This window comes from Mastigoproctus giganteus, chromosome 10 (assembly GCF_048544385.1).
Source record: "Mastigoproctus giganteus isolate SK-2022 chromosome 10, ASM4854438v1, whole genome shotgun sequence".
In the NCBI taxonomy this organism is placed as follows: domain Eukaryota; kingdom Metazoa; phylum Arthropoda; class Arachnida; order Uropygi; family Thelyphonidae; genus Mastigoproctus; species Mastigoproctus giganteus.
The window spans coordinates 203,203,904-203,231,004 of record NC_143584.1 but is presented as its reverse complement, the minus strand read 5'-3'; the positions used below and the strand labels follow the sequence as shown (position 1 = coordinate 203,231,004).

Below are 27,101 nucleotides of genomic sequence, written 5' to 3'. Positions count from 1 at the left end.
TTTTATGAGCTTATAATCACAATTATGTATAATCCTTTTAATAGGCATGTGGGATGCAGCCATAATCCCATTCAAGAAAATGGTTATGAAGGCAGTGGGTTATGTCACTCTGAATACCTTTCAAGGATAATGTGAGGAAAGGTTTCATAGCAATAAATTTTTTTTTTCAATAAACAATTTAACTGTGACACTAATATCAGTTTATTTTTTCACTTTTTAATTAACAGAAGAAAGAATTTTCTATTCAAATATTTTTATAGATATAACCATTTTCTCTGTACTTATCTATCCCCTTATGTAAAGAAGATAGTAGTAAGTCCCTATGTAATCAGAAATGTACTGCTGAAAAAGTCAGAAGGAAAAAAAAGACAGATTTAACAATGAAAGCAATTATTTATAGAAATTTTATATTAAAATAACTTACAAAAGCTTTTCTTTTGTTTCCAGGAGAAGAGCAAATTCTTTTCTTTTCTCTTTCACAATACCAACAGCATTTTCAAATACTGCAGTGTCACCTTCTAAAGCATCTTCACTAGGCTTTGTTTGATTCCAACGAAATGAAAATCTTTCAACTTCTTGGTTGAAATTTTCCAGTTGAGAAAGCACATTTGCTTTTAAAACTTCCATCTAAATATATATAAAATTATAAAATCATACTGATTTATATTAAACTATATTTCTTGCTTAAGATGACTGATAATCTTATTAAATAAATTATATTAGCTGTTAATTTTGTTAAATAAATTACACTGGCATTACATTAATGCATTTGTAGTAATATTTAAAGTTAAATTTAAAAATTTAACTTTTCATAGAGCTATATTTATTCTTATCAGTGCCAAAAATTAATAATTTTTGCATTATAATTTTTTTTTTTTTTTTGGCTGGTGCAGCATAAGCCTTAGGCTTCCTTGCACCATATGGCTAATAATAATAATAATAATAAGTGATGTTATATTGCACAGTAATAGTTAATAATGTCCTAACAATATAATCAGAATGAATGTTAAGAAAACATTAATTTCATCCAAATAATGGGAGAAACATCAAAATAGACAGAGAGAGAGAGAGAGAGAGAGAGAGAGAGAGAGAGAGAGAGAGAGAGAGAGAGAGAGAGAGATAAATGCATAATAAAGTACAAGCAACCCCCATATAGCACTGTACTTCTATAACACGATTTCGCTCCAACACGATTGATAAATTGTGGCAATCCTCGCACAACATGGTACTTATATAACACGGTTTTGCTCTAACATGGTTAGAGAATTGTGCCAAACTTCACATAACACAGTATTTTTGAGCTTTTGTGCGGGGTGGGGAACCCTGCTATTATGTTGGATGTAATTTTTCAACATTTCCATTCTTTTTTGTGAATCTCTGTTGTTGACTCTCTAGTCGTTAAGTGAAAAAAAAATTATTGGGAAATCCCCATATTTTAAAATTCAAATCGTCTTACAAAATGGGGAAAGGTATCATATGTTGCTAAAAGTTTAAATTTAAATGAAGCAACAATCCAGACCATAAAGAAAAATAAACATAAAATTAGAACTGCTGTTGCAGCAGGAGCTTTCATTTCTGCAAATATGCCAGATCATCCCCGAGTGCCAATAATAGAGAAAATGCAAAAAATAGTCAGCATTTGGATTGATGATAGCAATAAAATATTGATCCCATTAGATGGCAATATAATTAAACAAAAGGCATTAAAAATTTATAACTATTTAAAAGAAAATGGAGAATCTTCTATAAACTCAGAGTTTGTTGCTAGTAAAGGTTGGTTTGAGTGATTTAAAAACAACTTTTCATTACAAAACATAAGAATTCAAGGAGAAAGTGCATCAGCTAATAATGACGCTGCCAAGAAGTATGCAGAGGAATTTAAAAAAACTATTGAAGTGGATGTGGATACACACCACATCAAGTTTTCAATGAGACAGGTCTTGGGTGGAAAAAAATGCCTAACAGAATTTATTTTAAAAAAAATGAAAACTCTAGCAGGTTTTAAGGCATCAAAAGATTGTGTAATGTTATGTGCAATAATTAGCATTTAGCATTACCAAGGGCACATGATGCAAGAAAGCAAGTTTATATAGCATCAGCCAAAAAAAACCCCTTATTTCACCCATACCCTTGCTCCAAATGTTTGTCAACTTCTGCCTTGAATCTATTTAAGCTATCAAATTCTACAACGACAGATGGAAGTTTATTCCAGCCATACCCTTGAGGTTGTCACAGACATTCTCTCAGATATGCCAGACAAGCTGTTCTTGCTACCTGGGAGTCTAAAACACTGATGGAACTGATATTCGGGTGACACTCAAGTCAAGTGGACCCAATTTCGGCAAAGTCTGGACGGTCTGTGACAGCCAAATCCTCTGCTTGCACCTTCACGATGGCGGGACTGTTAGTAATCCTGGTTATAACCTCCATGCACAAGTACATGGTGGGTGACCACCCAGGTGTGAACCAACGTAAGCAGGGATCGAGGTGTGGTGCCCACACTACATGGAGGAACGCCGCCCCTCTATGTTACCAGGCAGTACTAGGTGGTAGATGACTCTCATCAACCGGTGAAATACCACCACTTCGCTTATTGGAGGCTTGAAGTGGTGGAACCCATGTTTAGTCTCTAGAGCTAAGTTCCGGCCAACCCTTCCCTATCTCTTCCATCATGCAGTATGATTGATGATTTTTGAGGTTATGATGACTGTCGTGGCGAGATCCAATATTCCTTACATTTCGAGGGTACAGCTCTAAAACGGTGTTCGCAAGCCAGCCGCTAGATAGTACACCGGACCAAACCTATTGGTAACTCTCTAGGAGGCTTCCGGATCAGCTAGTGTATAACCTTGCTACCTCTACTCTGCCAGATAGTGACTGGAGGTAGTCCGAGTAGTGTGTATGCGGGGAGCATTGTCGAGGCCACGTTATGTCAAGGATCTGGGTATAATCTTACCACATGTACGCCATATCCAAAAATTTCATTACTTCATACAGCATGTCCCACCCACTTTTTCTTACTATTGAATACACCATGAATTGTCAAAATAATAGAGCAAGCTTATCTGCGAAAAGATCTAAACCTCCCAAGGACTTCCTAATTCATTTCACAAATATACGTTGTCTTAATTCCAATCTCAACGATGTCCATTTCCACTTGCAGTCTTCCAAACCCCATGTACTTTTTCTGACTGAATCTCAGTTATCAGTTGATTCAACTACTTCTCATCTCAGAAGTCCAAATTATTTGCTGTATAATTCCTTTCGAATCAAAGGTGGTACTTGTGCATATGTCCGTTCTGATATTCCCTGTCAGAGACTTGGCACTTTGGAATCTCCTCTCTTTGATCTTCTCTGGCTTAAAATCTCTCTACCTCATTGTGTCAAATTCATCTGTTGTCTCTACCGTTCTCCCAACTCCACTAATCACTTGGAGCTCTTTGACTTCCTCTCTTTGCAACTTGACTTTCTCCAGTCTAACTTTCTTAACAGTGAGGTAATTTTCCTTGGTGATTTTAACGTTCACAACTCCAGCTGGCTTCCATTTTCTAGTCACACCGACCCAGCAGGTCGAGATGCTCAGGCTTTTGCAATTACTAATGATCTAGCACAGATTGTTCATTTACCTACAAGAATACCGGACAATACTAATCATACAGCCAATACGCTTGATCTTTTTCTCACAAACAACCCTTCTAAGTACAAGGTCGAAGTGAGAGGTCCTTTAGGCACTTCAGATCACAACTTGGTGATTGTCTCTTCTCCAAGGGAACCTTTATCTCATGGCTATTCCCAACCTCGTATTGTTTGGCATTACAAGAATGCAAAATGGGATGACCTGCGAGACTTCTTTTCCTTGGTCTGATTACTGTTTCAAAACTTCTGATGTCAACGTTTGCTCAGATCGTGTCAGTGAAATTATTCTTGCAGGAATGGAATCCTCTATCCCACACTCCACTTTAAAATCTCGTTTTATTTATCTAAACCTTGGTTTTCCAATAAATGTGCTAAGGCTGTCCAAGAGAAGAATGTTGCATATTGTAATTGGCTTGTTTCTAATTCTTCAGTTTCATTTTCTGCCTACACCAAAGCTCGCAACAATTGTAAAGCAGTTATTAATCAGTCCAAACTAGAGTTTGAACAGGCTAAGAGTAGAAAACTTGCTTCTTGCCCTAATGGTAGCCGAGCATTCTGGTCTCTTGCCAAAGCTATTGGCCGCAACTTTTGCCCATCTCTGCTCCCACCTCTGTCCAAACCAGATGGTTCTGTTGTCACTTCAGCCAAGGATAAAGCTGACCTGCTAGCATCCCATTTTTCTTCCAGCTCATGTATTAATGAACTTGGTAAAACACCTCCCACCATTCCTAACACGCTCCATTCAATGCCTCCTGTGGTCTTCCGTCAAAAGGATATCAGAAGGATTTTGATGAATCTTGATGCTAAGAAAGCTCCAGGTCCTGATGGTATTTCTCCACTTGTTCTCAAAACTTGTGCTCCTGAACTTACTCCTATTCTTTGCCGCCTTTTTTCACTTTCTTATTCCAAAGGTGTTTTTCCTTCTGCTTGGAAATTTGCTCATATCCAGCCAGTTCCTAAAAAAGGGTGACAAATCCCTCCCATCCAATCATCGTCCCATTGCAATTGCTTCTACTCTTCCTAAAGTAATGGAGAAATCAATTAACCGCCAACTCTTAAACTACCTAGAAACCTTCCGTCTGATCAACGATCGCCAGTATGGATTCCGTCAGTGTTGATCCACTGGTGATATTCTGGCTTATGTTACCCATTTATGGACTAATTCAATGGAAAGGTTCAGTGAAACACAAGTAGTTGCTCTTGACATCTCAAAGGCTTTTGATAGTGTTTGGCATAAAGGTCTTCTAAACAAGCTTCCATCTTATGGTTTGCCAACTGTTTTTAGTAATTGGTTATCCAGTTTTCTCTCTGATTGCTCACTGAGGGTGATGGTAGATGGCTCTCTGTCTTCTAACTTCTCCACTAATGCAAGTGTCCCCCAAGGTTCAGTTCTTTCCCCCACTCTTTTCCTCTTGTATATCAATGACCTTCTTCCATTGACTGGAAATCCTATCCATAGTTTTGCCGATGATAGCACATTGCATTCAACTTTCCATTTTGAGAAACCTTTCCCTGCTCAATCAGCTCCAACTTCTCGAAAATCTGCTACCAATTCCTTAAATGCCGATCTTCAGGTAATGTTCCAGTGGGGCAAAGACAACTTAGTTGATTTCAACCCTTCTAAAACTCAGTCTTGTCTTATATCTCGCAAAAAGGATTCTTCTGCTCCTATGCTTATCTTTAGTGACAGTCCGATTTCTAGGCAAAATGATATATCTCTTTTGGGGATTACCCTGACTTCTAATCTCTCTTGGCACAAGCACATTACAAATATTGCTTCCTCTGCATCTAAAAAACTTGGTTTTCTCTTTCGCTCTCGGCATTACTTTTCTTCCAAACAGCTGCTCACTCTGTATAAATCGCAAATCCGCCCTGCCATGGAATATTCTTCCCACATCTGGGGTGGTGCCCCCAAAACCTCTCTCAGGTTTCTTGATTCCATTCAGAAGAGGGCAGTTAGGTTAATTAATGATTCATCTCTAACAGAGTCTCTCCACTCGCTTTCTCATAGACGCACTGTTTCTGCTGCATGCCTCTTCTACAGATACTTCCATGGGCACTGTTCTTCTGAATTGGCTTCTATAATTCCCGCTCTCTCTTTCAAAACAGTCCGAACACGTGCCGCCACCAGCCAACATCCATTTACTGTCCAACTTCAAACCCACAGAACCAACTTTTCATCTTCCTCATTTATTCATTCAACTGCCGTTTTCTGGAACAACCTTCCTTCATACGTATTTTCTGAAAATTACAATCTACAGAAGTTCAAGTCCAATGTCAACAAATATCTTCTTTCGTCTTCTCAACCTCCAACCCAAGCACGGTACTAAGTACTACAGGTTCTAATACCTCTCGTGTTTGGGGTTCTCATAAAAAAAAAAAAAAAAAAAAAAGCCACCTGCTGGCTAAAGGCAAACTTCCGCACATCTATCCGACAACCGTCTTTCCTCAATTTGAATCTATGCCCTCTCAGGTGATTATTCTGAGCAAGAGGAAGAATTCCATCCGCACTGAGCATGCTCAAACCATTCAAGGCTTTATACACCTTAATCAGATCACCTCACAGGTGCTCCTAGTCTCCAGACACTGTAATTTGCAAAACTTAAGCCTTTCTTCGTAAGAGCCTTTGGAACCTTTGTTCCATTAACTAATCTTGTTGCCCTTCTCTGTACTCGTTCCAACAGCTTCACATCCTTCTTAAAATGAGGCCTCCAGACTTGTAAACAGTACTTAAGGTGTGGCCTGACCACTGCCTTATAAAAGGGGATAATCACCTCCTTATCCCTGCTAGAAAAATTCCTGTATATCATCGACAAGACACCATGAGCTCTCGCAGACCGTCTGCACTGCTCAGAGAACTTCATATATGCCTGCACAAATACCCCCAAGTCCTTTTCATTCTCTACGACTGTCAGTGTGGTACCCCAGAGTTGATACATTACTCTGGGATTACTGCTTCCCATTTGTAGTATTTTACATTTGTCAATGTTAAACTTCATTTGCCACCTCTCAGCCCATCTGCTCAACTTTTCTAGATCCTGTTGCAGCAGTGTACTGTCATTAGTGTCACTAACAACCCTGCCAACCTTCGTTTCGTCTGCAAACTTGGACATTAAGCCTGATATACCATCAGCAATATCATTTATAAATATAGAAAACAACAATGGACCCAACACTGAACCCTGTTTGTTTGTTTGTTTATTTGGTTTTTAGAAGCATTAGCAACTAAGGCCATATTGCTCCGGGGATATGCGGTGGTCATTCCCTGACCTTTCCGCATCCTCCATATTTGGTGATCACGGGCTCAAACCCCGGTCTAATCAAGAAGCGTGTGCTGCGCACTGCTGCTCCTGCCCACCTGGCTATGGAGGCGCCACTGAACCCTGAGGGACTCCACTAATAACATTAGTCCAGAAACAGCACTGTCCATTGATTACCACCCACAGAATTTCTGGGGATAGCCCTTGACACAGCCAACACCTTCAATGATGAAAGAAAAAGAATAGCCACAAAGCTCCACGAGCTATGGCAAACAAAGTGGGAGCAGGAAACCAGAGGTCTGGTTACCAAACGGTTTCTGCCACTGGTGTCAATGGTTAGCCCAAAGCCACCTAAGTGGTATGCCCCTGGACTTTTTACAACATTTATATTGACAGGTCACGGCTCCCTAAAGGCGAAACTAACCTCCTTAGGCCTGACCGATGACCCAAACTGCACCTGTGGCGAAAGTGAAGACTGGGCACACATTCTCTATGAATGTATAATATATGACATCCCCAGAACAGAGCTAATAGCACAGATTGGTCCCCTTCCCAGGGGAAAAGAACATCTGTTCATCATAGAAGAGCAAAATTATAAAGCTTTTACATCTTTCACATAGAAAGTATTCGAAATGCGCAGAGCAATGCAAAGAATGGCAATTCAGCCCCCCAGCAATTAAACAATAATCAATAGTAAAATTGCCCAAGTTTCCCACCACGCCCAGACGATGACTTAAAAACTGTCAGGATAGCAGTATTCTGCACCCTGACAGAAACCTGACATGACAAACCTCCCTAGGATTACTTTGCCATGTGTAGGAACCTGGGGCCCCATGCCAAATAAGTAACCACGTAGGGGAGGGAGATGTACAGGGAGCAGATTAGCTGAAAAATATCAGTAGGCTAGTAGCAAAGGGATGCAATGTAGTATGAATGAATGAGAATGAAAGACAATGAATAGGCTGGGAACTGGGTGAACTAGGAATTATGGTAAAAGGGAATAAATGGCAGTTTTGGTGAAAGAAAGAGTGACCTAGCATGAGGGAAAGAGAGAGTAAATGGGAATGAGTGGAAGAGCAAATGTAATTGGCCGAAAGAATACAAAGTTAAAAATAACTTACATCACTTTATATATACTGTACTAACAAACATTTACTAACCACATAAACACTATCACTGCATTCTCCCCTGGCCTACAAAAAAAAAAAAAAAAAAACTTGTGGCTAGGCCTGCACCACAACTGAAGAATAACAGTAAGTTGAGGTGCACAGAGAGTGCAGTGCAGAAAGTAAGAGTCGAATAAATGAGATGAGAGCTAGAAGAATGAATAAAAGTGTAAGCATATGAGAAAAAGAACACAAACCATAAATGCTACAGTTAAGTACACACTAACCTTAGTTTTAATTAGCATTTAAAATTTACACTATACATCACTGCATCCCCCCCTGGTGTGTGAGAAAAAGATGAATGAGTGAAAAAAAAAAATATATATATATATATATAAAAAAAAAAAAAAAAAACTTGGAAAAAAATTATAAAATAAGAAAAAAGTATTTAAAAAAAAAAATAAATAAAAAAAAAAATAAATAAATAAAAAAAAAAAAAAAAAAAGAATGCAAGTAGAGTGCGAATGCAGATTATGGATGAAGTAAATGTGTGTCTCTCCCACCCCCTTGCCTGGTGGGTTCCCCACTGCCAGCTAACATATCCCACCCCCGGAGCGGGATGGGCAGATTAACCCTCATACCGGATTCGACACTCCTTGGACATGACACCGACGAAGACATTCTGAGGCTTTGCTGCCAACGGCGATCTGAACTGGGTACTCTAACCTGGTTCCCTTTAAAACCCCATCCCCAGGCAGGGGAGGGAGGAGACGGATCTCTGTCTCCTCTCCTCCCTGCCTACCCCCCATACTTTGCCTGGTGGGGCTCATCTCCACTGACCTCTTTGGGGATGCCTACTCTATCGTCCCTATTCTTCTATCTGTTTTCCCCCCAGTCTTCAGTCTCCCTCCCTCTCTAACTAAATCAACCGAAGTACACCCTTAACAATGCCGCCAAATTCTAATCAACTTCTAAATTCTACCGGTTTCCTGAAAATCTCTAAGACAACTAACACTATTATCTTTTATGTAGCATATAGCCTCACATGTCTAAATTTAATAACATCAAAATTTTGCCCGAACTATTTGGCCTTTAACACATCTCTTTAGCGTTCAACCCCAACCAGTGATTTCCTAACAGCAATCCCATTAAGTATTAACGTCAAACGCTTTTTTTTTTTTTTTTTAATAGGTCCTAGCCACTGAAATCCCAGGAAACTAGGTGGCAGGACCTGCCAGAGCAATTTGTTGTGATACTGGATACACCCAGCTAGCCTACACGTGGCAGGGTATGGGCAACGTTGGGCCCCACTAGGGGCCTGGCGGCCAATAAGCCGGATAAACAATGGGCACAACATATCACACTGCACAGACACGGCCCACACACTTTCAAGTCTCTGGCTTGACAGTGTACTGTCCTCGATACAGCGAATCACACGCGGAGATGGGAGAAATCCCAGGTGCCGTCCGACACGAACATACCTTATGTCCATTGATTACCACTTTCTGTCTTCTCCCACTCAACCATCCCTTTATCCATAGCAGCAATTTGCCTCCAATGCCACACTGCTCCAATTTGTGCAACAGTCTTCCATTTGCAACAGTATCAAAGGCCTTTCTAAGACCCAAATATATGATATCAAAGTTATTCTTTGCATCCAGTTCCTTTGTGACTACATCATAGTATCCAATCAAATTTGTCAGACAAGTCTTCCCCTTAACAAAACCATGCTGTGTCCGAGCTATAACTGAAGTCTTGTCTAAATGATTCTGCAGTGCTTCTTTAACCAGTGCCTCCATTAATTTTCCAGGAACAGAAGTTAAACTAACAGGTCTATAATTACTTGTGTCAGCCTTTGATCCTCCTTTGTGAATTGAGGTCACATTTGCACATCTCCAGTCCATGGGTACCTCCCCTGAGTCCAGGGAAGCTCTCATAATTATGGCTAAGGGTTTGCTTACTTCCTTTGCTGCTTCCTTTAATATAACTGTACAGATTCCATCCACCCCCAGGTGCCTTTCTTATGTTTATCCTCAACAATTTCTCCTCCACTTTACTCTCAGTTATTTCAAGATTATCTAGCTTACTGCCAGAGTTGAATACACCTCTGGCATTCCCCTCCCTGAATAACTCCTCATGTGTGAATGTAGATGCAAAATATTCATTTAGTTTGTTAGCTACCTGAGGGGGATCCTCGACAGTTGAACTATCGGTATCAAGTGGAACAATCTGATTCATCCCCTTCCTTCTAGAGTTTAATGCATCAGGAGATTACATGATAAAACCTATGCTAGTTTATCGATCCTCTAATCTTCGTGCAATGAAAGGTGTAAAAAAATGCTTTACCGGTATATTGGAAAGCAAATAAAAAAGCTTGAGTAACTGCTGATTTATTTAAAAAAATGGTTTCTAAACTGTTTTGTGCCAGCTGTGGAAAACTATTTAAATTGGAAAAATCTAGATTTCAAGTTTTATTACTATTGAATAACATGGCAGACTATCCAAAAGATTTAAGTCATCCAAACATTGAAGTAATATTCCTATCACCTAATAGAACTTCTTTAATTCAGCCATTATATCAAGACAATGCATTTTGAAAAAAATTGATTTCGAATCTATTAAAGTGATGGAGGCATGGAAACATGTTTTAATTATGGACTGTGTTGGAATCATAGCTTTATTGCTCAAAGAAGTAAAATCGTCAACATCAAATGAGTGTTGGAAGTATGGCCAGAGTCAGTTCATTCAGGAAATATTGTTAAACCGGTGCAGTAATAGAACTTGTTGAGTGCGTAGGGGGGAAGGTTTTGATGATATAACTACTGAAGACATTCAAGAATTACTGGTAGAAAAAGAGGCTGGCAAGTGGATTTGGTAGAAATATCATTGTAGATAAATTAAATCAATTCAGAGGATGATAGCACAGGTGAAAATTCTGAAATTCCAAATTTTTAATTAAAAAGCATATAGGAAGGCATAAACTTAATCAAGCAATTAGAATCTTATTTTTTGGAAGATCTTTCGATGATGGGAGCACAAAGTTCAAAAGGGAGCTTCAAAAATGCTTAGCTCCATACCATGAAATTTACAAAGATCTATCAAGCAAAATCAAACAAACCCAGATTACTAATTTTTTAAAGAGAGCAGAAGATACACGAAATCTAGATGCTGCAGAAGAAAGATAAACTGCAAAAGAGAAAATGTTCTCATTTGATTGTGCTTAGCAGCAATGAAGAGGAAGAAAAGTAAATGAACATACATTATTTGATATATATGTATCACAGTTTGTAAAACGTTTGTTCAGTTATTACTATTTTTAATAAAAATTAAGTTTCTGATAGTTATAAAAAAAAATGGTGCATTTCTGTTAGCTTTTGGAACATAACTCCCTTTTTTGTACTGGTTTTTATCCAGTATAACATGGTTTCACACTACACAAGGTTTTATAGGAACCTAACTACCATGTTGTACGAGAGTTACCTTTATATACCTAATGACACCATAAGGGATATTTTATTTATGAACTCAGTTTAGGTAAAAATTAACAAAATAATACCTGTTGAGTAATATGCTGAAGGTGATTATCCATCATACTATTAAACATTTCCCACTGATCTTGTATGGTGTTTAATTCCACAACAGCTTGTCGCTGCCATTTTCCAAGAAATTCATTCTTATTTTCTGCATCTTTAAATACTTTCTGAAACTAGATATTATCAGTGTCAGAATATTTATAAAGGCAGTAATATTTAGTAATAGTTATGAAATTCATCTTTGCAGCAATAAAAATTATACAGGAAAAATATATAGTGAATAAAACAGAAGAAAAAAAAATTATTGTTTATCAAATGCAATTGTCTTTATTTGAAAATTTCACTTAATCAATTTCTAGATATTCATATTTGCTAATATCTAGATAATTAAAATAAACAATTCCTAAGCTGATGACAGTTATTTGATTTTAACAGTACAATTATGTGCACAAAATAAATATTATTAAGAACAATATTGTTAACTCTGTTAAATATGCAGTAAATAGATCATGTAATACATGGAGAAAAATACTGCATCTTCTGGTGTAAAGTCAACTTCTATTTTTTGCCTTGAAAATTCATACTTAATCATATATTCAACAAAAAAGTTGACACTTTTTTCAGTCATCTTACACAGTGACATATTACAGTAAAATGTGCATTAAGAACCAGTCTACATTTTAATTTAATTATTTATGCTCTTTTTTTAAAGTTTATATTATGGCATTTTATTAGAATGCACAGTAAAAGAATATACAATATTGTTTTATGTAGGTCATGACATCAAATATAGGCATAGGTGATAACATGACATTACTTGCTAATATCTAGATAATTAAAATAAACAATTCCTAAGCTGATGACAGTTATTTGATTTTAACAGTACAATTATGTGCACAAAATAAATATTATTAAGAACAATATTGTTAACTCTGTTAAATATGCAGTAAATAGATCATGTAATACATGGAGAAAAATACTGCATCTTCTGGTGTAAAGTCAACTTCTATTTTTTGCCTTGAAAATTCATACTTAATCATATATTCAACAAAAAAGTTGACACTTTTTTCAGTCATCTTACACAGTGACATATTACAGTAAAATGTGCATTAAGAACCAGTCTACATTTTAATTTAATTATTTATGTTCTTTTTTTAAAATTTATATTATGGCATTTTATTAGAATGCACAGTAAAAGAATATACAATATTGTTTTATGTAGGTCATGACATCAAATATAGGCATAGGTGATAACATGACATTACTCTTATTGATGCTCTGTTGTGTGTGTGTGTGTGTGTGTGTGTGTGTGTGTGTGTGTGTGTGTGTGTGTGTGTGTGTGTGTGTGCGTGTGCGTGTGCGTGTGCATGGGAGGCTTCAATTATATAAAAAATCATTCCTGTTGCTTGCTTAGTACTGAAAATTGGTTTCTTTATAAATCACACCTCAATACGGAAGCACTTTTGATCTAAGTAATTGGCAATTAAAAAAAGTAAAACCAAAAACATAACTCCCAATCTAACTTTAAATCATGATTTTAGTCATTACCTTCATAAGTTATTTCCATTAAAAGATAACTACAATTTAAATCACTGTTACTGTACAATAATCACCTTTATTAAGAACATTACATTCCCAAATCTATACAGGTAATGCTCTTTGTAAAGGTAATTATCAGGGAGTAAGAATAGTTCAAATTATAATTATCTGTTAATAACTCCCAATTGATATGAAAAAATCAAAATGAATTGTTTCATCTGATGAAGATGAACAAATTCTTGAACTTTAAAATGTGAGTAATAATTTTTATTTGTGTTTATTAAAAAATAATCAATTCACCCTGAGTATGCATCTCTAATTCAAGTTCAGGAATTTGTATTCAGTGTACAAGTCAACTTTAAAATTGTTTATGATGATTATTTATAAATGCTTATTTAATGCTTCAATGGCTGAAATATATGCTGGAATATATAACAATTCAAAATATTCTACTCAAAAAATCTCTCATATTCAATGAACGCTGCTTTTCCTTTTTTTTTTTTAATTCTGTAAGAGTGAAAGAAATACAAGATATTCTGGGCTTGTTTTCTTTCTAACTGCATTCATACATCCTATTTTTCTAACAATTAGCCTTTCCATACATAAAAAGATTACACGCAATACTTCATTTAGATATTGTGGTATAAACACACATTTTCTTCATAAGAAAACCACATCAGAGATACTTTTTCACATATCAGACAGAGATTTTTTTAAAATTATTTCTTTTATTTTTTTTATTCATAAGAACTTAGTGTGAGTAGTCTACAGCAGAAGGGGTTATAACTAATAGAACACACATAAATCAAAATACACAAAACACATTCGGTAAACTACTAATTGTTAATAACCTAATAAAACATAACCCTATCAATGTAACTATTGTCACAAATAAAAGTTAATGTTGAATAAATTCCAGATACACTATATATTTAGAATGTGTTAATATGCTTTCAAAATTATGACAGAAACTATAAAAAATGGGGGGTGGATAAATTCAGAAGAAAAAGTAAGCCCAATATATTTAAAATTAGACGTACTTCCACTAATGTGAATTTTGTGCTAAGCAGGGTTAAACTGCTTATTAAATACAATGGTCTTAATGCACAAAGAAAAACAAACTTTTGTTAATAATTTGTTGCCTCAATACTACATAACTCAACATCAGAGCTCACTTGTGCATCACACAACACAGTGGCAATCTCCAAGGCAGAATGGACTGGTCCCACAGGTGGTAGTTATTGTCAGTGACTCTATCAGGTAAACGGGAAATATGCTATGCAACAAGGATAGGTGGAATAGGATCAGGGTATGTCTGCCAGGGGCAAAAGCAGATGATGTTGTAGAGCATATATCATCTTTTAAAGGCACAAAAGGTGATGCTGTTGTACACACTGACACTAATGATATTAAGAGTAGGAGATCTGTGGACTTACTTAACAAGTATAGGGCAACATTGGGAAAAAAGTCATGAGTTAGGATTGAATTTGAAAGTGTCTGCAATTCTGCTCAGACACAATAGCAGGAAGTATATGTTCAGAGCCTTGTCAATCAATTCGGCCCTGGAGAGATTGTGCAAGACTCACAGGGTACAATTTTTCTCAGCTTGGTCTGTGCTTGTTAACAAGAGAGACACTTGAACAGAAGGGGTGCAAGAATATTTGCTGATGCTATCAAGGCAGTGATAGTTGGGTCAGAAAATTGCTAGCTTGGGGGATATACAAATTAATAACCTAGAGGTGAAAGTGATTCTTACACTGCTACTATTGGTACATGCAGCAGTCTGGAAAGCAAGGTGTCTGTGACTTCAGGCCCTGCAGTAGGTCATCATGGAACAAATAAACACATGGGCTATGTTAAGGTAATTAAGAGTACATGTGCATGTATATTTGCATGTACACTAATGCTCAGAGCAGTGTAAATAAATTTGATGAATCTGAATTACTAATTAAGTCATCAAATGCAGACACTGTAGGAATGGTGGAAATATGATGTCACCCAGACATAAGTGAACTGAATTTGAATACGGGAAGTACAATATACACAGGAAGAACAGACAAGACAGGAGAGGGAGTTATTCTCTTAGTTAAGAAGCATATTAAATCCAAGGCAGTGCATTCAGTTGCATGGTTGACGACTGCAATTTTCAGTCAGTCTGGTGTGATATAAGCACTAGGAAAACAAAATTGAGAATAGGAGTGTGTTATAGGCCTAATGACTGTGATGAGAATACTAAACGGTATACAGAGAAATAGAGTGGGCCAGCAAATCAGAATGTCTCATAATGGGGGATTTTAGCTTTTCAGATGTTGGCTGGAATTTGTGGGTTGGTTGCTCAACCAGCAAGGTCATACTAACAAGAGTTTTGGGGATTACAGGGACAACTGTTTTCTACACCACCACAACCAGTACCACGTTAGAGAAGCAACAAGAAGAAGCAATACTCTTGATCTGGTTTTCAACAATGATTCTTCATGCATTAAGAACCTGCAGGTAAAAGACCCACTGGGTGGCAGCTATCACAGTGTGCTAATGTGGAATTTAATTAAAGATATAACTACTGTCAAGAGTCAAGGAAAAGGCTTTTGCTTTCATAAGGGTGACTAGAGTCATCTCAGAGAGTTTTTAAATTCTGTGTGGTGGGACCAAATGATGATGTTACCAACAGCAAATTCTAAATGGGAAGTATTCAAAGAAGCTGTTAGGCTTTTCATACCAACCAAGAAATACTGTTCAAGGCTTAGACCTAAATGTATGTCAGATGAACTACTGAGACATGGGGCAGAGAAGAGAAGTGCATGGGATGGATATAAATTATTAGGTGATATAGAAGCCTATGGTAGATATAAATTTGTCTGTAATCAAGTCACAAAGGAAGTTAGGCAAGCTAAAGTAGATTAAAAGAGGTCTCTGGCAAAGAATAGCAGTAAAGACGTCTATGCTTATATTAACAATAGAAGGGAAGGGGTTGAATTACATTGAGCCATTTGATGTCTATGGGTTAACTGTTGATGACCCTGCTCAGGTTGTAGGCAAATTGAATAGGTCAATTTATATATTATCATATAAATTCGGTTTATCAATCAACTTTTGACCATCTTGGCCAACTGTCAATATATATGGCTGTAAGGTAATTAAAAGTTGATTGACATACGGAAATTATTGGTGAGGGGAACAAAGGAGTGCTCTTACAAAGAAAGGCTTAAGTTCTCCAAATTGCAGTGCCTGGAGAGTAGGCATTTGCAAGGTGATCTGATTTAGGCGTATAATATTCCTACAAGAATAATTTCGCCGACACAATCTGAGCAAACGTTGACATCAGAAGTTCTGAAACAGTAATCCTACCAAGGAAAAGAAGAAAAGAAATCTTGCAGGTCATCCCATTTTGCATTCTTGTAATGCCAAACAATACGAGGTTGAGAATAGCCATGAGATAAAGGCTCCATTGGAGAAGAGACAATCACCAAGTTGCGATCTGAGGTACCTAAAGGACCACTCACTTTGACTGTGTACTTAAAAGGGTTGTTTGTGAGAAAAAGATCAAGTGTGTTGGCTGTATGGTTGGGATTGTCCAGTATTCTTGTAGGTAAATGAACAATCTGTGCAAGGTCATTAGTAATTGCAAAAGTCTCAGCATCTCGACCAGTGGGTCGGTGTGACTAGAAAATGGAAGTCAGCTGGAATTGTGAATATTAAAATCACCAAGGAAAATTACCTCACTGTTAGGAAAGTTGGACTGGAGAAAGTCAAGTTGCAAAGAGAGAAAGTCAAAGAGCGCCAAGTGATTAGTGGAGTTGGGAGAACGGTAGAGACAATAGATGAATTTGACACAATGAGGTAGAGAGATTTTAAGCCAGAGAAGATCGAAAAGAGGAGATTCCAAATTACCAAGTCTCTGACAGGGAATATCGGAATGGACATATGCACAAGTACCACCTTTGAGGCGAAAGGAATCATACAGTGAATAATTTGGGCAACTGAGATGAGCATTAGTTGAATCAACTGATAACTGAGATTCTGTCAGAAAAAGTACATGGGGGTTTGGAAGACTGCAAGTGGAAAGGGACATCGTTTAGATTAGAATTGAGCCCATGTATATTTGTGAAATGAACTAGGAAGTAAGGAAATAGTAAGGAAAAGTGGAGGGGACATGCTGTATGAAGTAATGAAATTTTTGGATATGGCATACCCATGGTAAGAATATACCCAGATCCTTGACATAATGTGGCCTCAACAATGCTCCCCGCATACACACTACTCGGACTCCCTCCAGTCACTATCTGGCAGAGTAGAGGTAGCAAGATTATACACTAGCTGAACCAGAAGCTTCCTAAAGAGTTACCAATAGGTTCAGTCTGGTGTACAAACTAGCGGCCTAGCCGCTAACAACGCTTTAGAGCTGTACCCTCGAAATGTAAGAAAGATTGGATCTCTCCATGATGTTCATCATAATCTCAAAAGTCATCAGTCATACTGCATGATGGAAGTGATAGAGAAGGGTTGACCGGAACTTAGCTCTGGAGAATAAACATGGGTTCCACCACTTCAATGTGCCTCCGTAGCCAGGTGGGAAGGAGCAGCAGTGCGTAGCACATGCTTCTTGATTAGACCGGGGTTCGAGCCCATCACCACCAAATACGGAGGATGCGGAAAGGTCAGGGAATGACCACCGCATATCACGGAGCAATATGGCCTTAGTTGCTAATGCTCCTATAAACCAAATAACAACAACAACAACCACCACTACCACCACCACCACTTCAAACCTCCAATAAGCAAAGTGGTGGTATTGCACCAGATGATGAGAGTCATCTATCACCTAGTATTGCCTGGTAACACAGAGGGGTGACATTCCTCCATGTGGTGTGGGTGCCACACCTCGTCCCCTGCTTACGTTGGTTCTTATACAAATACAAATTCTTGGAGTCTACTACGGATGGGTGAACTGTGTAGGGTTTTTTTTTATTTTGGCTAATGTTATATGAGCTTGCATTAGCAGAGGCACATGATGCGAGAAAGCAACCTTATATAGCATAAGCCAAAAAAAAACCAAACTTCCATTTCACCCATCCATTCACTCCAAATGTTTGTATGCTTCTGCCCTGAACTTATTTAAGTTGTTGACCACCACTACAACAGATGGAAGTTTGTTCCAACTATTAACCATCTTCTGGCTAAAGCCAATTTCCTCACATCTATTCTACAATTGTCTTTCCTAAATTTGAATTTATGTGCCCTCAGATGAGCAAGAGGAAGAATCCCATTAGCATTGAGCTTGCTCAAACCATTCAAGGCCTTATACAGCTTAATTAGATCACCTCGCAGGTGCCTAGTCTCCAGAAGCTGCAATTTGCAGAACTTAAGCCTTTCTTGTTAAGAGTACCCAGAACTTGCAGAACAGTAAGCCTTTCTTGTTAAGAGAACCCCATTGTTCCTCTCACCAATATCATTGCCCTTCTCTGTACTCATTCCACCAGCTCTACATCTTTTCTAAAATGAGGCCTCCAGACCTATACACAGTATTCAATGATGCTTTCTTGCATCATTCATCATTACTACTATATCAGTTCTTAACCCTACTCTTCTACTCATTAATTTCAGTAGTCTCAATTATAACAAGTATACAGGACCACATCCAACTTCAATTAATGAAAATTCAGATTATGAAGACTGACAAAATAAAAAAGTGCATTTGTAATTTCACTAATAACAGTCCTTGAGGTTGTCACAGACATTCTCTCAGATATGCCAGACAAGCTGTACTTGCTACCTGGGAGTCTAAAACGCTGATGGAACTGATATTCGGGTGACACTCAAGTCAAGTGGACCCAATTTCGGCAAAGTCCGGACGGTCTGTGACAGCCAAATCCTCTGCTTGCACCTTCACGATGGCGGGACTGTTAGTAATCCTGGGTATAACCTCCATGCACAAGTACATGGTGGGTGACCACCCAGGTGTGAACCAACGTAAGCAGGGATCGAGGTGTGGCGCCCACACTACATGGAGGAACGCCGCCCCTCTATGTTACCAGGCAGTACTAGGTGGTAGATGACTCTCATCAACCGGCGAAATACCACTTTGCTTATTGGAGGCTTGAAGTGGTGGAACCCATGTTTAGTCTCTAGAGCTAAGTTCCGGCCAACCCTTCCCTATCTCTTCCATCATGCAGTATGATTGATGACTTTTGAGGTTATGATGAATGTCGTGGTGAGATCCAATATTTCTTACATTTCGAGGGTACAGCTCTAAAACGGTGTTCGCAGGCCGGCCGCTAGTTAGTACACCGGACCAAACCTATTGGTAACTCTCTAGGAGGCTTTCGGATCAGCTAGTGTATAATCTTGCTACCTCTACTCTGCCAGACAGTGACTGGAGAGAGTCCGAGTAGTGTGTATGCGGGGAGCATTGTCGAGGCCACGTTATGTCAAGGATCTGGGTATACTCTTACCACATGTACGCCATATCCAAAAATTTCATTACTTCATACAGCATGTCCCACCCACTTTTTCTTAATATTGAATACACCATGAATTGTCAAACTAATAGAGCAAGCTTATCTGCGAAAAGATCTAAACCTCCCAAGGACTTCCTAATTCATTTCACAAATATACGTTGTCTCAATTCTAATCTCAACGATGTCCATTTCCACTTGCAGTCTTCCAAACCCCATGTACTTTTTCTCACAGAATCTCAGTTATCGGTTGATTCAACTACTGCTCATCTCAGATGTCCAAATTATTCGCTGTATGATTTCTTTCACCTCAAAGGTGGTACTTGTGCATATGTCCTTTCTGACATTCCCTGTCAGAGACTTGGCAATTTGGAATCTCCTCTCTTTCATCTTCTCTGGCTTAAAATCTCTCTACCTCATTGTGTCAAATTCATCTGTTGTCTCTACCGTTCTCCCAACTCCACTAATCACTTGGAGCTCTTTGACTATCTCTCTTTGCAACTTGACTTTCTCCAGTCCAACTTTCCTAACAGTGAGATAATTTTCCTTGATGATTTTAATGTTCACAACTCCAGCTGGCTTCCGTTTTCTAGTCACACCGACCCAGCAGGTCAAGGTGCTGAGGCTTTTGCAATTACTAATGACCTAGCACAGATTGTTCATTTACCTACAAGAATACAGGACAATCCTAATCATACAGCCAATACGCTTGATCTTTTTCTCACAAACAACCCTTCTAAGTACACGGTCGAAGTGAGAGGTCCTTTAGGTACTTCAGATCACAACTTGGTGATTGTCTCTTCTCCAATGGAACCTTTATCTGGTGGCTATTCCCAACCTTGTGTTGTTTGGCATTACAAGAATGCAAAATGGGATGACCTGCGAGACTTCTTTTCTTCTTTTCCTTGGTCGGATTACTGTTTCAAAACTTCTGATGTCAACGTTTGCTCAGATCATGTCAGTGAAATTATTCTTGCAGGAATGGAATCCTTTATCCCAAACTCCACTTTAAAATCTCGTCCTTTATCTAAACCTTGGTTTTCGAATAAATGTGCTAAGGCTGTTCATTCAAGAGAAGAATGTTGTATATCGTAATTTGCTTGTTTCTAATTCTTCAGTTTCATTTTCTACCTACACCAAAGCTTGCAACAATTGTAAAGCAGTTATTAATCAGTCCAAACTACAGTTTGAACAGGCTATGAGTAGAAAACTTGCTTCTTGCCCTAATGGTAGCCGAGCATTCTGGTCTCTTGCCAAAGCTATTGGCCGCAACTTTTGCCCATCTCTGCTCCCACCTCTGTCCAAACAAGATGGTTCTGTTGTCACTTCAGCCAAGGATAAAGCTGACCTGCTAGCATCCCATTTTTCTTCCAGCTCATGTATTAATGATCTTGATAAAACACCTCCCACCATTCCTAACACGCTCCATTCAATGCCTCCTGTGGTCTTCTGTCAAAAGGATATCAGAAGGATTTTGATGAATCTTGATGCTAAGAAAGCTCCAGGTCCTGATGGTATTTCTCCACTTGTTCTCAAAACCTGTGCTCCTGAACTTATTCCTATTCTTTGCCACCTTTTTTCACTTTCTTATTCCAAAGGTGTTTTTCCTTCTGCTTGGAAATTTGCTCATATCCAGCCAGTTCCTAAAAAAGGGTGACAAATCCCTCCCATCCAATCATCGTCCCATTGCAATTGCTTCTACTCTTCCTAAAGTAATGGAGAAATCAATTAATCGCCAACTCTTAAACTACCTAGAAACCTTCCGTCTGATCAACGATCGCCAGTATGGATTCCGTCAGTGTCGATCCGCTGGTGATATTCTGGCTTATGTTACCCATTTATGGACTAATTCAATGGAAAGGTTCGGTGAAACACAAGTAGTTGCTCTTGACATCTCAAAGGCTTTTGATAGTGTTTGGCATAAAGGTCTTCTAAACAAGCTTCCATCTTATGGTTTGCCAACTGTTTTTAGTAACTGGTTATACAGTTTTCTCTCTGATTGCTCACTGAGGGTGATGGTAGATGGCTCTCTGTCTTCTAACTTCTCCACTAATGCCAGTGTCCCCCAAGGTTCAGTTCTTTCCCCCACTCTTTTCCTCTTGTATATCAATGACCTTCTTCCATTGACTGGAAATCCTATCCATAGTTTTGCCGATGATAGCACATTGCATTCAACTTTCCATTTTGAGAAACCTTGTCCTGCTCAATCAGCTTCAACTTCTCGAAAATCTACTGCCAATTCCTTAAATGCCGATCTTCAGGTAATTCTCCAGTGGGGCAAAGACAACTTAGTTGATTTCAACCCTTCTAAAACTCAGTCTTGTCTTATATCTCGCAAAAAGGATTCTTCTGCTCCTATGCTTATCTTTAGTGACAGTCCGATTTCTAGGCAAAATGATATATCTCTTTTGGGGATTACCCTGACTTCTAATCTCTCTTGGCACAAGCACATCACAAATATTGCTTCCTCTGCATCTAAAAAACTTGGTTTTCTCTTTCGCTCTCGGCATTACTTTTCTTCCAAACAGCTGCTCACTCTGTATAAATCGCAAATCCGCCCTGCCATGGAATATTGTTCCCACATCTGGGGTGGTGCCCCCAAAACCTCTCTCAGGTTTCTTGATTCCATTCAGAAGAGGGCAGTTAGGTTAATTAATGATTTATCTCTAACAGAGTCTCTCCACTCGCTTTCTCATAGACGCACTGTTTCTGCTGCATGTCTCTTCTACAGATACTTCCATCGGCACTGTTCTTCTGAATTGGCTTCTATAATTCCCGCTCTCTCTTTCAAAACAGTCCGAACACGTGCCGCCACCAGCCAACATCCATTTACTGTCCAACTTCAAACCCACAGAACCAACTTTTCATCTTCCTCATTTATTCATTCAACTGCCGTTTTCTGGAACAACCTTCCTTCATACGTATTTCCTGAAAATTACAATCTACAGAAGTTCAAGTCCAATGTCAACAAATATCTTCTTTCATCTTCTCAACCTCCAACCCAAGTACGGTACTAAGTACTATAGGTTCTAATACCTCTCGTGTTTGGAGTTCACATAAAAAAAAAAAAAAAAAAAAATTAATCAATCGCATGGTTGAACTCTCCCATCAGGGAGAAATAATATAACAACAACGATAATAATTATTAAAGATTTGTTTATGCATGGTTACTGCACTTGCATTATTTCTACTACCCAGATAGTATTAATGCGTCGTTTATTTATACCTCGTATTATGAATGAACCTTCCCAACGAGTGGCCGAGATATTGTACTGTTTTAAATAAGTAACCCTTCACCTTGAAGAAAACTAATGTTACTTATTCTCGGCAGATACCACCACCCAGACGGCACCGTTTTGACTTACTCATCAGTGGGTGGGCAGGTACCCTGTTGTTGCAATAGTAAATAAAATAAATAAATGATGCATTCATACTACCTGGGTAGTAGAAATGATGCAAGTGCAGTAACCATGCATAAACAAATCTTTCATACTCTTAGCCAAGAAATTTCATACCATTTAGCCAAGAAATATTTTTAGGTTAAACCACACCCGCCATCAAGCATCTCTCATATTGTGGAGTTATACTTCATAACTGGGTTGTCACTACTGAAACAACAACAAGGTACCTACCCACCCACTGATGAGTAAGCCAACAAGCTGCGAAATGGTGCTGTCTGGGTGGTGGTATCCGCCGAGAATAAGTAAGATCAGTCTCGCTACTTATTCAAAGCAGTGCAATACCTTGCCCACTCATTGTGAAGGTTGATTCACAATATGAGATATAAATAAACGATGCATTTAAACTGATGAAAAGGATGCAAGTGCAGTAAATATGCATAAAGAAATCTTTAATACTTATAGGCATTTAGCCAAGAAATATTTTTAGAATAATAATTATTAAAAATTGTTGTTATAATAATAATAATAATTATTATTATTATTGTTATTATTATTATTATTATTATTATTATTTATTTATTGTAAATAAATTCTTTTGATGAACAAATTGCATATTGTATTAATATCTATATATATAAAATGCTTAGGTATGCTACTCAAATTTTTCAACTGCTAATTGTTGCCAGCACCCTTTCACATGATTCACCTCGCACGACCACCATACCGGGCATTCTTTATTAATTTTTGTACTAACATTTTTCGACTGAAGAAAGGAAACCTATGCCTGAAAGCTATTGATGTATGTTTATTTTAACTGTTTATTTTATCTGTCTTCAATTTTAATAAACCGTTCTAAGTTTTAAGAAGTGTAAAAATAGCTGAACAGTGTGTAAGAACTTTGAGAAAATGTAGAAATGCTAATGAAACATTAGAGGAGAGATCTAATAGACTAAGAGACTGAAACAAGACTCTACAACTATGAAGACACACAGAAAACATTGAAGGAAGAGAAGCAAGATTGGAAATGAGAAGATGGACGAAACACCGTAGGACTGATCAAATAGAAGTACCAGATGTGAATAATCAACAAGCTGTAATTAATGTGGAAGAGCATGACATAGGAAATATGTATTTTAGCATTAAATCAGCTCATACACCAACCATAAGAATAAGTATTTACTGTAACTAAAATGTTTACAAATTAAAATAAAATAAATATTTACAAAAACTGTTATTATATTAAATTCAATTATATACATGTGAAAAACATTAAAACTGTGATAAAATCCTTGAGATAAAATACACTAAAATAAACCGGATTAAAAGCGATAAAAATCTCTGGAGCTTTCGGAAGCATCGGCTTCCTTCCTCAGCAGTAACAAAACTTCCTGCAGCACATCCATATATAACAGGCTCACGGTACTTATACACGTGATGCAGTCGGCGCAGGGCCTGAACTGGAAGCTGAAATAGCTCGGGAATGTGTTAAGCAAAACCGTTCATCCGTACTTAGGATGATAGTTTCAAACAGAGGATGCATACGCATACCTCTGTCCCTATTCATAATATTGTGGTCGGATGAACAGATTCGTAGGCTCTCGAGCCATTTACAGTTCCAGAACCCATGCGCTCGATCCACAATAACCGCATCCTCTGGGGAGATTTGATGCTGCTGCTTCTCCGAAAAACGTTCGGCCACAGCAGACTTATTGTAATCAGCGGTTTTTAGCAGGGACACACTGCACTACCTCTGAGGACAAAGAATGTGAAATTAGACGAGTCACAGCAGACCTTAGAAAATGCGGATATCCCCAGAGGATCATAGACAGGTTTAGTAGAGGAATAGAGTCTAACCATCAGGAACCGTTTGTTCCTATGGCTACCGCATACATTCCTTACTATACGGGCGTTACTGAGCACCTTGCTAGAGTTTTGCGGGGTTATAAAACACGCTGTGTGCAGCTTCCCGGGCGGAGGTTGCACACAGTGTTGTCTCAGGTAAAAGACCCAATAGCAAAGGACCTGAGTAGTGGAGTAGTATACAGGATAAAATGCCCGGATTGTGGGGAATGTTATGTGGGCGAGACAAAACGACGGCTCAAGGATCGTCTGGGGGAGCATGCAAATGCTATAAAAACCGCTGATTACAATAAGTCTGCTGTGGCCGAACATTTTTGGGAGAAGCAGCATCAAATCTCCCCAGAGGGTGCGGTTATTGTGGATCGAGTGCATGGGTTCTGAAACCGTAAATGGCTCGAGAGCCTACGAATCTGTTCATCCGATCACAATATTATGAATAGGGACAGAGGTATGCATATGCATCCTCTGTTTGAAACTATCATCCTAAGTACGGATGAATGGTTTTGCTTAACACGTTCCCGAGCTATTTCCGCTTCCAGTTCAGACCATGCACCGACTGCACCACGTGTATAAGTACCGTGAGCCTGTTATATATGGACGTGCTGCAGGAAGTTTTGTTACTGCTGAGGAAGGAAGCCGATGCTTCCGAAAGCTCCAGAGATTTTTATCATTTTTATCGCTTTTAATCCGGTTTATTTTAGTGTATTTTACCTCAAGGATTTTATCACAGTTTTAATGTTTTTCACATGTATATAATTTAATTTAATATAATAGCAGTTTTTGTAAATATTTATTTTATTTTAATTTGTAAATATTTTAGTTACAGTAAATACTTATTCTTATGGTTGGTGTATGAGCTGATTTAATGCTGAAATATGAATTTGCCCAACCTCAGAGGCCTTTTTCAGGATAGGAAATATGTGTTACAACTGTGAGTAACCTGTAGCCATTATCAATCCACTGCAGAATGGAAGCCTCCTCAACAATTCATGTTTAGGGAAATGGATCATAATCTGCCACACTGGTCCACTGCAGATCGATTGTATTTAGCAGTCAAGGGCTTGAACCCCGGCCTACTCAAAGATTGTGCACTCCCACTCCTGACTATTCAGCTATGGAGGCCTGTGTATTGCTATGCAAGATATTTTGGACATGAATTAAACACACTAAATGCTGTTATGATGGAAAGGCTTCACTTGTCTGAGACACCTACTCTATTACGAGAGCTGCTTACAGAGGAAGCAAATTATGTGAAGCAAATTTCAGAGAATGTATACAAGAGTACAACTCAGCAATGGCATTTGCATCAATGGGTGCAGAGATTAAATCACAGCCTGGAAATGGTCCATACTGTTTTAGAATACACGGCCAGATTTACCATTTGGTCTCACTGCCCAAATGAGGCAAATAAGCCAGAATATGAACAACTTTATATTTTCGAATCTGCTGAAGCAACAACAAAATGGCTTGAAAAACAATCAAACCAAGGGTGTATGGCCGAAGAAATGCAACAATTGGATGAAATGCTGTGACAAGTTAACCCATTTTCTGAGTCATATAAACAAATGTATCAAATAATCCAACAATGAATGTGCGCATGGCATTTATAAAAGACCCGGAATTAGATAAGAGATGATATAATGTACCTACATCCAAAACGGAAGTTGCTGCAATATTTGTTAGAGAAGATGGAGAACCACCTGCAAATAGAGATATATGCATATATCCCACAGGTGACTGCTGTAGAATTATATCACTGCTAAACAAGAATGGTGAAGACTGAAGGATCTAGATTAAACAATTTACACCATTATCAGAAAGATGTGTGTGGTATGCCGGGTATAACTAGTTGGTATTATTATTATTACTCTTTGTATTATATCTCCCTGATTGGGGGTTTCACCTCGTGACGGGTATTGCTACCATTAATAATATTAATAAATTATTATTATTAGTAGTAATAGTAATAGTAGTAGTAGTAATATAATGCAAGAAAGCAAGCTTATAAAGCATAACTCAAAAAAAAACAAAAAAAGGGAAAAAAAAGTCTCTCACATCACCTGTTCACCCATCCAAAAATTTGTCTAGTAATTCCTTGAATTTATTCAAACTGCCAACCCCGAAATGGAAGTTTGTTCCAACAGTCAACCACCCACTAACTGAAGGCAAACCTTCTCACATCTACTCTGTAGCCATCCTTCAACAAAATTTATTTTAATTATTTGAATTTATGCCCCCACATTTGTGTAGGCTGAGCAAGAATAAGAATGGCATCAGCACTGAGCTTGCTCAATTCATTCAAAACCAAAAAAAA

General features: G+C 38.1%; 1 protein-coding gene across 1 annotated transcript in view; it reads right to left on the bottom strand.

Moving 5' to 3' along the window:
- btv (dynein cytoplasmic heavy chain beethoven) overlaps positions 1 to 27,101 on the bottom strand; it is a 696,240-nt gene that overhangs the window by 526,723 nt on the left and 142,416 nt on the right. Inside the window, exons 13-14 of the mRNA XM_090384033.1 lie at positions 11,559 to 11,708; positions 425 to 627 (exon numbers count right to left, since the gene is read on the bottom strand). Of these exons, the coding sequence (XP_090240159.1) occupies positions 425 to 627; positions 11,559 to 11,708 (353 nt within the window). The remainder of the gene's footprint in view (positions 1 to 424; positions 628 to 11,558; positions 11,709 to 27,101) is intronic.